Source organism: Scylla paramamosain, chromosome 19 (assembly GCF_035594125.1).
Source record: "Scylla paramamosain isolate STU-SP2022 chromosome 19, ASM3559412v1, whole genome shotgun sequence".
NCBI classification, from domain to species: Eukaryota; Metazoa; Arthropoda; class Malacostraca; order Decapoda; family Portunidae; genus Scylla; species Scylla paramamosain.
In genome coordinates, this window is record NC_087169.1 from 16,088,628 (window position 1) to 16,098,641 (window position 10,014).

General features: G+C 41.4%; 2 protein-coding genes across 2 annotated transcripts in view; both read right to left on the reverse strand.

The window, feature by feature from the left end:
• Positions 1 to 1,865: 1,865 nt before the first annotated feature.
• On the reverse strand, positions 1,866 to 5,219 carry LOC135109738 (uncharacterized). Its single transcript, XM_064021316.1, has 2 exons — positions 5,018 to 5,219; positions 1,866 to 3,362 (listed from the first exon to the last, which is right to left on the reverse strand). The coding sequence occupies exons 1-2, from the start codon at positions 5,184 to 5,186 to the stop codon at positions 2,776 to 2,778; spliced, it is 756 nt and encodes a 251-aa protein (XP_063877386.1). The 5' UTR covers positions 5,187 to 5,219; the 3' UTR covers positions 1,866 to 2,775.
• A 1,556-nt stretch (positions 5,220 to 6,775) lies between these two features.
• LOC135109490 (T-box transcription factor T-like) overlaps positions 6,776 to 10,014 on the reverse strand; it is a 26,500-nt gene continuing 23,261 nt past the window's right edge. The window contains 2 exon segments of the mRNA XM_064020869.1: positions 6,776 to 6,943; positions 9,340 to 9,477. Coding sequence (XP_063876939.1) covers positions 6,776 to 6,943; positions 9,340 to 9,477 — 306 coding nt within the window.

Genomic DNA, 10,014 nt, shown 5'->3' on the forward strand with positions numbered 1-10,014 from the left:
AAAACGTATTGCATTAGAATATTCTTAATTAACCTTATTTGTGGTTCTTTGTCTTCCTTCTCCTCCTCCTGATTTATTGCGGTTTGGCTTTCCTTTTGCATTCCCCATCCCTCCCTTCCTTCCTTCCTCTACCTCCACCTCTTCCTATAAATCAACTTTTAAAATTATCAAAAGACATCATTCACTACCACCACCACGCCCCCTTAACACACACCCGCCATTGCAGACACACATGCACTAAAACTTAACCACAAACTTACTTGAACACACGGCAAAGGGAGACAAAGTTTGCAGCCCTGATGATCGTTAATATATGGAAAAATTAAGTTTATCTCTCTGAGCAGGGCAGACCTCCTCTCTCTTCGGCCGCCATGGCGTGACTGAGGTGGCCAGCACTGCCCCAGCAAAAAGAATATATCAAGTTTCAAAGTGTTTAAGAGGATTCGAAACTAATTTGTTCGTCCGTACATAGATTAAAGCGCTAGGAATTTTTATCTATATAATAATGAAGTGCATTTGAATAGATGTGTAGATGTTAATTAACTTACCTGAATACGTAGAAAAGATAGGTAAAGTTTGCAGGTAAGGAATCAAGTCCTAGTTTCAAAGCACTTGTTGAGATTCAATACTATTGTTATCAATTCCTATCTATGTAATACTGATGTGGACTTTAATGGGTAGATATAAGTAGATATTAATAAATTCAACTGAATATTTATGGAAAGGTAGACAAAGTTTGCAAGAAAGGAATTAAGTTTTAGTTTCAAGGCACTTAAGATTCGAACTTGCAATTATCTATTTATCCGCTCCTAGAAGATTAACCGTTCCATTGGTGCTGTCATCCTTTGTCAACTAACCTTCCTGGCACTGTAAGAATGGTTTGGGTGGAAACACATAAGAGAAAGGAGAAGGTTAATATTGTCCTCTTACACTACAGATATATTGACGAGAGCTTAGCACGGAGTGTCCGAAAAGTTGTTAATATTGCAGGGGAAGATTTTAAAGCGATAAAATTCCTGCCTATCTCAAACTAATGTGTATTTGAATAGCGATAAATAGTGTTAGGTTAGGTCAGGTTAGGTTATCAGTTAGTTTATCTATTAAGTACGTATTTGTTAAGCTTAAAACATATAACAGTGAGAGTGGAGATTATAATAGTAGTAGTAATAGTAATAGTAGTAGTGGCAATTAAACAAATAGTTTATTAATATAGAAATAATATTAATGTCATACGTACATCTGTAATTATCTTATATCATATTTTCTTCGTCTTGTTTTTATTTCTAATTTTCACTGACATTAATCTACACTTTAAAAATTCTCTATAATTTATTACGCATTCAAAGAGAAACCGACGATGTTATCTGATAAAACACTTTGCAAGAGAGAGAGAGAGAGAGAGAGAGAGAGAGAGAGAGAGAGAGAGAGAGAGAGAGAGAGTGCGGAGGCGTCGAGTGAAAAATGAATTATTCAACTAAGTTTTATGAGGGATTGAAGGTTGTAAAATGAGACGGGTCCTCTCTCTCTCTCTCTCTCTCTCAAGGTAGAAGAAGAAAAGAGAGAGAGAGAGAGAGAGAGAGAGAGAGAGAGAGAGAGAGAGAGAGAGAGAGAGAGAGAGAGAGAGAGAGAGAGAGAGAGAGAGAGAGAGAGAATCAATTGAACAGACGAAGTGAATTAGTAAAGAAATCAAGAAAAGTAAGTTAAGAAGTGAAGTAGTAGAGAGGAAGAGCAAGCAAGAGGAAGGAGGAGGAGGAGGAGGAGGAGGAGGAGGAGGAGGAGGACTACCAGCTTCTTCCTTCTCCCCCCACCCCCACCCACGCTCACCTCAGACACACTAGCCGGAAAGGTAAGAAAATAAAACCATAAAGATTATCTATTTTTATTCTAAAGGCGAAGGAACCTTGGGGCTTACTCACTTAAACCTTATCTTACAATCTCTCTCTCTCTCTCTCTCTCTCTCTCTCTCTCTCTCTCTCTCTCTCTGGACGCGTTTTACATAAATACTCTTAGTGTCATTAGAAAGAGAGAGAGAGAGAGAGAGAGAGAGAGAGAGAGAGAGAGAGAGAGAGAATGGAGAAGACAGAGATAATTTTTTACAAAGAAGTCTTCTATATAACTAAAAATAAAGGGAATCTTTTTACTACAATGAATTTTTTTTTCATTGTCATGTATGTCTTCCTCTTCTTTACTTCTGTGTATTTTTCTTGTTTGCTTTAAGTGTTTGTTATTTCTCATTCCTCTTTTTCTTCTCTCCCCTAAGCCTTGAGACTTATTCATTTACTTATTCATCTATTTATTTATTTATGTACAACCTCATATTATCGATAACCAAACACGCACACACACACACACACACACACACACACACACACACACACACACACTGAGAATCTCGTAAGAAAACATCAAAATCGTAAAAAAAAGATAAAATATTGAGCTACGTAAATACTGAAAAAAAGAAACACAAATAAAATGAAATAAAACAAAGCAAAGAAAAAAAATAAGAACTACTCGATAAATAATAACGACCAAACAAGGGCCTGTACAGTATATACAAACACACACACACACACACACACACACACATACACACGGACAGCATCTCCTCCGTTTTCTTTCACGAACTTTGGAAGGGAGACAAAGAAAAACAAAACAAGATAGGGAAAACGTGAGTGAGGGGATGCCAGAGAGTGAGAAAGTAAGGGAATGCTATATGCAGGCTGGGAAGGTAGGGAAAGGAGGGACAGGGGAGGGGTAGGAGATGGACAGGGGACGCTACATACAAGCAGGAGGTGACAGGGGACTCCAAGCGTGCGTAGGCGACGAGTAGTGACCTAAATGATCCGCAAAACTCTCATCTTTGATCCTCGGTGTGTCGTGAGCCGCTAGTCCTGTGTAGTTTAGCTCCGGGGGGATAAGAAACAGTTCCCCTTGGGCAGAGCTGCACTGAGGGGAGCCACCGGAGTGAGGGGAGCCACCACTTACACTCTGCTGGTCTGTGGTCTCCTCCTGCACTCGATCCCCGCAGAACAAAGTGGAGTTTGCATTCAGAGCAGGCACGGCGTCGAATGGAGGCGAGGAGCGACTTGTAGTGAATGTCTGAGAGGAGGATGAAGATGAGGAGGATGAGTCGCCGTATGTAGCCATGGGAGTGACTGTTTCCTGCGTTTGTCTCTGCTGGTACTGTTGGTAGAGGCCCGCCCCAGTGTGTGTGTAGCCGCCCTGCAGCCCCGACCATTGGTAAGGAGAGGCGGTGGTCACAGTGGCGGGGGTCTGGTGATGAGTCCATTGCTGCTGCCGCCACTCTGCAGCCAAGCCAGCCAGCCCGTAGCTCCCGCCCTGCTGCTGCGCCACACAGCTCACTGCGGGGAAGGTTGGGTCAGACACAGATAGACAGATAGATGGATGGAGCTTTCAAAACACTTATACTCAAATTCTGGTGATCCTTTTGACCTTAATTTTGGGACTGGCGCCTCTTTTTTTTTTTCTTTTTTTTTTTCGTTCTTTTGCTGCCCATGACCAATGTCCTCTTACATGAAAAAAAAGATAGGTAGATAAATAAATAAATAAATACAGATGCACAGATGATTTGATAGATTGAATGAATTGAATTGAATTGAAAGACCACAAACTACATGACTATAATTCCAATAACTATCATGGTGCAACAAATCGCTTTTACACTGAACACATTAAACACAACTAAAGCACGAGGCACATTAAAGACAGACACAGGTGATAAAAGACTGGGTCAAGCACACTCACAGACAGAAACACACACACACACACACACACACACACACACACACACACACACACACACACACAAAAACTAGATAACATTCTAACATACCACCACCAACACCTCCTCCTCCTCCTCCTCCTCCTCCTCCTCCTCCTCTCCCAGAAAGCGAGGAGGAGGGAGGAGAACATGCAGTTTTAGAGGAACACCCACGGAGACGAGAAAGAGGAGGAGGAGGAGGAGGAGAAGGAGGGCCCTTAGCACCTGGTCGCCCTTTTCACTAATCCCTCCAACAATCTTCTGAGTAAACTTTGTTCGGTAATTAATTTATTGGAAGAGAGAGAGAGAGAGAGAGAGAGAGAGAGAGAGAGAGAGAGAGAGAGAGAGAGAGAGAGAGAGAGAGAGAGAGAGAGAGAGAGAGAGAGAGAGAGAGAGAGAGAGAGAGAGAGAGAGAGAGGGTGGGGAATGTGTTGATACAAGTGTTACATACAGGTACATATGTTACTCAAGCACATTTACACACTTGTACCTGTAGTGACTATTAGTATTGAAAAAAAAACATGACGTGATGACAAGAAACACACACACACACACACACACACACACACACACACACACACACACACACATACGCAGGAGAGGGAATAGGATAGAGCAATCAAATTATTCTTGTTTACCAACCCACCTCCTCCCTCCTCCTCCTCCCTCCTCCTCCTCCCTCCTCCTCCTCCTCCTCCTCCTCCCTAAGATATCCTGCCATAAAGAAAAATACCTCCTCTTCCCCCACCTAACACAAGTTCCCCTACCTCCTCCTCCTCCTCCTCCTCCTCCTGTACCTAATGTTGGACCTGCTCTTCCTACACCACCCCCTCTCCTCCTCCTCCTCCTCCTCCTCCTCCTCCTCCTGTACCTAATGTTGTACCTCCTCTTCCTACAACATGTTTTCTTTTTCTTCTTCTTCTTCTTCCTCCTCCACCACCACCACCACCACCTCCTCCTCCTACCCTCTTCTATTTGTTCAGTAAATACAATGTAGTGATGGAATGTTATGTCCATGCCTTGTTACACACACACACGCACATACACACACACACACACGCAGATAGACAAACAGACATACAAATAGACAAAATAGATATAGATGGACGATTTACTGATGACAAATTATATATAAAAACATAAGAACACTGCAAAACATACCACTTACACACACACACACACACACACACACACACACACACACGACCACGTATATAACCCCAGCACTCGTCCTACCTGGGGGAGTCCTGGTGGCCCTGGGGGTTGGGGAGGTGTAGGGAACGACCCTGTGGTTTCTCATGTTGACGGAGGCGAGGCGGGAGGACAGCGGCACGGAGGGCGGGGCGAGGGGCGGGGCCTGGCCATATGCCACGCCTCCCCCACACATCCCAGCCCCCGCAGGCATGTACCAGCCATCTGTGGAAGGGGATTGGTGAGTTAGGGCTCTTCTGGTTCGTGATTGGTTGAGACTTTGCTTATGGGCGGGGCTCAGACATAAAAGGAATGAGTTATGGAACTTATTACATTTTCTTTTTTTCTTCCGGAAGTGGTATAATATGTTTAGGTTATTCCAGTGCTCTCCTGGCCTCTAATTGGTTCAAAATTTGGCTATGGGCGGGGCTCAAGTCACGAAAAGGAGGAATAATATAATTTTTATCAGTTTATTTACATCTGTCAGGCAATTTTTTGTTTTCTTTTTCTTTCTGGTGAATATAATTATATGGTTAACCTGTTCTAGTGTTTTCCTGTGTCGTGATTGGTTGAAAGTTTGGCAGTGGGCAGGACCTGAGTCACGAAAGGGAGGAATGGTACATAATTTTATCTGTTTGTTTGGGAGGAATAACACGATATAACAAACTTCCCACACAAGTCATTACCGTCACAAATTTAACTATTCTATTACGTAATTTAATGCAGCTTAACAAAACTTAATCTATCAGCCACTCAACAGATTCTCTCTCGTCTCTAAAAATAACAACTACAAAAATAACATACATGCACTGAAGAAATCCACAATAATATCTAACAAGAAGGGAAAAAAAAAAACAGTTTCCCCCGTCACAGAGAGACAAAGTGAAGGAAGGTTTGTGTAATTCAGTAATGACACCTGAGTGAGTGATTAGATTACGTGGGTGATTAGCGAAGAGAACACAGGTATGGAATTAGCACGTACTCAACAGGTAACACCTCTCACCTGACGCAACACCTGGCGGCCCTGGCTAACTGTACGCAATGGGCAGCAGAGAGAGAGAGAGAGAGAGAGAGAGAGAGAGAGAGAGAGAGGGGGGGGGGTAGGGATATGAGACAGGGAGAGAAGGAGGCAGGGAGAGAAGATAGAGAAGACAAGGATAGACTGGGAGAGAAGGAGGCAGGGAGAGAAGATAGAGAAGACAAGGATAGACTGGGAAAGAGAGGAGAGAAAGAGGCTGGGAGAGGAGACAGGGAGAGAAAGAGGCAAGGAGGGAAAGAAACAGGGAGAGGGAGAGAAGGAGGTGGAGATTGAAAGTGTTGAGATGATAAATTAAAAATGAATGAATGAATGAATGAATGAATGAATAAAAAGCGACCAAAATATTAAAGATACGGAAAAATAATGGAGGCAGGAAATTAGATGAAAATAAAGAAATTATGGGGAAATTAGATCATAACATTAGGAATTAGAAAGAAATGGAGAAAAGAAAAGAAAATGCTGCATAAAATGAGAGGAAGAAAGAGAGGATAAGAAGAAAGCAAAGTATTAAACAGAAAAAAAAGAGATAAAAAAAAACAGACGGAACTAACGAAAGAAAGAAAGAAAATAGATAATTATATAAAAGAGAGGAATAAGAAATAAAAAAAATAGCAAATAAAAATAAAAGTTAGAGAATGGAAGAAGAAAGAACAAACAAGAAACGAGAAAAGAGAGAAAAAAGTAAGATTCGAGGAAAAACTAAGAAATAAATAATTAAAACAGAAAAATAAATGAAAATAAATAAAAAAAAAGACGTTGTTATCTTACATTGTTGGGTGTGGAGGATAGGAGGCCATGAGGTCACGTGGGTGGGGCGGGTGAGGGTGGTGGTGGTGGTGGGCGTGATGGTGGTGGTGGTGGTGATCCGGCCTCTCCTTGGAATCCAGAAAGGCCTTGGCGAAGGGGTTGTGCTTGATCTTGAGCGCTGTCACCTTGTAAGGGACAGAAATGTTGGCAAAGAAAACAATAACAATAAGTGAACGCAAGAAAATTGAAGGGAAATGGAAAAAAAAACATTAGCGATTACATAAAAAAAGACAAATATTAGAGAGAAAAAAATGAGCTTAAAAATATATATTAGAAAAGATTGAAACACTAAGAAATGTATAAAGGAAAACTGATGAAAAGTAAAACTAAATAAATAAGTAAATAAGTAAATAGATGATTAAATTACTTAGTTAATTATCTTTATAGATGATTTGTTTACGTTTTAATCATTAATGTGTGTGTGTGTGTGTGTGTGTGTGTGTGTGTGTGTGTGTGTGTGTGTGTGTGTGTGTGTGTGTGTGTGTGTGTGTACGCTGGTTTGTTTTTACCTTGTGTGTGAATTTCCGGCAACACGCCATTTTATTGTTCCGACGCGCGAACACACACACACACACACACACACACACACACACACACACACACACACACACACACACACACACACACACACACACACACACACACACACACACACACACACACACACACACTTCTTGTCTTATCAACAAATCCAAAAAAAGGCGCCGCTGATAATAAGAATTACCCTCTCTCTCTCTCTCTCTCTCTCTCCTCTCTCTCTCTCTCTCTCTCTCTCTCTCTCTCTCTCTCTCTCTATTTATCCGTCTCTCTCTGATATCACTGAAGTCATTATTTCAAATACTGGAGAGACGAATAACTGAGAGAGAGAGAGGAGAGAGAGAGAGAGAGAGAGAGAGAGAGAGAGAGAGAGAGAGAGAGAGAGAGGGCGGTACTTTTGACAAGGATAGGGAAGAAGGGGAAGAGATGAGGGGAAGGGAAGGGGGGAAGGGAAAGTAAGGGGGAGAGGAGGAGGAGGAGGAGGAGGAGGAGGAGGAGGAAATGTAATGGAGATCGTCCCCCCCCTTCCTCCCCCACCCCATATTGACACAGGCACCGATAAGGAGGTATATGACTCTCTCTCTCTCTCTCTCTCTCTCCTCTCTCTCTCTCCTCTCTCTCTCTCTCTCTCTCTCTCTCTCTCTCTCTCTCGCATACATTACTTTTCTTCATCCACCTCTCCTCCTGCTCCTCCTCCTCTTCGTTTTCGTCCTTCTCTTTATCTTCCTCCTTCATCCATCCTTCTCCTCTTCCATCTTCGTCCTCCTTCTACATTATTCATCTCTTCCTCATCCACCCATCCATTCTTTTCCTCTTTATTCATCCATCTATCCTCCCCCTTCTCCTCTTCCTCCTCCTTGATAAAGAATGCTGATATATTTAATCCACGTACCCAAGTACCAGTTAATAAATCTTCCACAATAATATAAATGAATAAATAAATAAAAAGTTTATCGGTACAGTAAAAAGTACAACAAAATCTCGCGTGGCTTATCTTCACTTTGGACTCTCGCTTAATTATTTATATTGTTTTCTTTTTTTTATACAGAACATTCGTTTGTCTTTGTTTATTTATTTATTTATTTAGTGATCTATTTATTCGCTCTTATTTACCTATGTTTACAGAATATTTCATTGGTTGTTTTATGGCGGAAATCAAATTTAACTCTGACGCGTGTGTGTGTGTGTGTGTGTGTGTGTGTGTGTGTGTGTGTGTGTGTGTGTGTGTGTGTGTGTGTGTGTGTGTGTGTGTTTGATAATCTTTTCCTGATCTATAGAATTTAAAACTTTCCATCAGTCTTTTTGTATCATCAACTTTTCTAATCTTTCTCTATACTAAACTTTCAAAATTTCATGCCAACCCTGTACAATCTTCTAAGCATCACCACCCATCACACCAAAGCATCACCACCCATTACACTGCTCTCTGTCCCTTCCTAGTCTCTTACCTCGTCATTCTAATAAACCTCTAATCTCTTCCCTTAAGCCTCAAATGCCAAATAATTATCAACCATCTCACTGCTGCTCTCTGTAAAAATCTTCCCTAGTTTGCTAATACACTGAATACATTCCTTTCTTTCCTCCTCATTCTAGCACACGTTCTTTTTTTATAGCCTTTTCGTAGCCCTTGGTCAGAATTCAGTCTTATATTAAGTAAAAGTATGTATATATAAATCCTTCCTTATCTCTTCATTTAATTTACTGTTCTTTCTATCTTTTCTAGCTTAGCAATACATTAATACGTTCTCGTCTCACCCATCATGTTCTTCCTATCTTTTCTAGCTTAGCAACACACTATAACACTTCTCATCTCCTTATTCTGACATATCTTCTCTTATCTTTCCCATCATCCTTCTCCTTCATCCATCCTCCTCCTTCTCGTCCTCCTCCTCTTCTTTAAACATCATAGGATTATCACCCATCTTACTACTGCTCTCCGTCCCTCCCCTAGGTCACTAATACACAGGGCACACTCCCTTCTCACCTCCTCATTCTGGTAGGCGGTGACTGCGATGAACTGACACTCTGGGAAGGTGTGGGAGGACAGAACCCGCTGCTCCCCCGCCACCTGCATCACGTGGATTCTCGGTTCGTATTTGTGGAGACTGTTGAGCATGATTTGCTGATGGAGAAAGAGAGAGAGAGAAGGATTAATTAGCACTGAACTTCTTTCACTGCGATACGAGACAATTAACATTACAAGAGAGAAAAGGATTAAAAAGAAAAGATTTTGCAATTTCTATCCAGTTTAAAGATTGGTGATGGCTATAGAACAAGTAAGGATGTCTCAGAGTGATTGATAATTAAGGAAATATATACCAAATAACAGTCAAAGGGTTAAATGTTTAGGAATGAGGTTACAAAGGGTTACGCAGGAAAGCCAAACAACAGCAGATATTTAGGTCCTTGCAAGGTTGTTCGGTAGCTACAGGAAGAGAGACAGGACAGTGCAGTGTTGGAGTAGACAGATGGATATGTGGTTGTTAGGTTAGGTTAGGTAGCGTTGTACATAGATAGAAATGTGGTAACTATATTGAATGAAAACGGAATAAAAAAAGAAGGGAAACTTAAGAAGAAAACAAGAAAAAACAATACAACGAGATAGGGAAAACAAAATAAGGAAGAACAAAGTGAAATGGAAGAGAGAGAGAGAGAGAGA

Excerpts from the sequence above, each read along its gene's own strand:
- LOC135109738 (XM_064021316.1), bottom strand. The coding sequence starts at position 5,186 with ATGCCTGCGGGGGCTGGGATGTGTGGGGGAGGCGTGGCATATGGCCAG. Across the intron at positions 3,363-5,017 it reads GGCCACCAGGACTCCCCCAG|TGAGCTGTGTGGCGCAGCAG; the intron begins GTAGGACGAGTG and ends CCTTCCCCGCAG.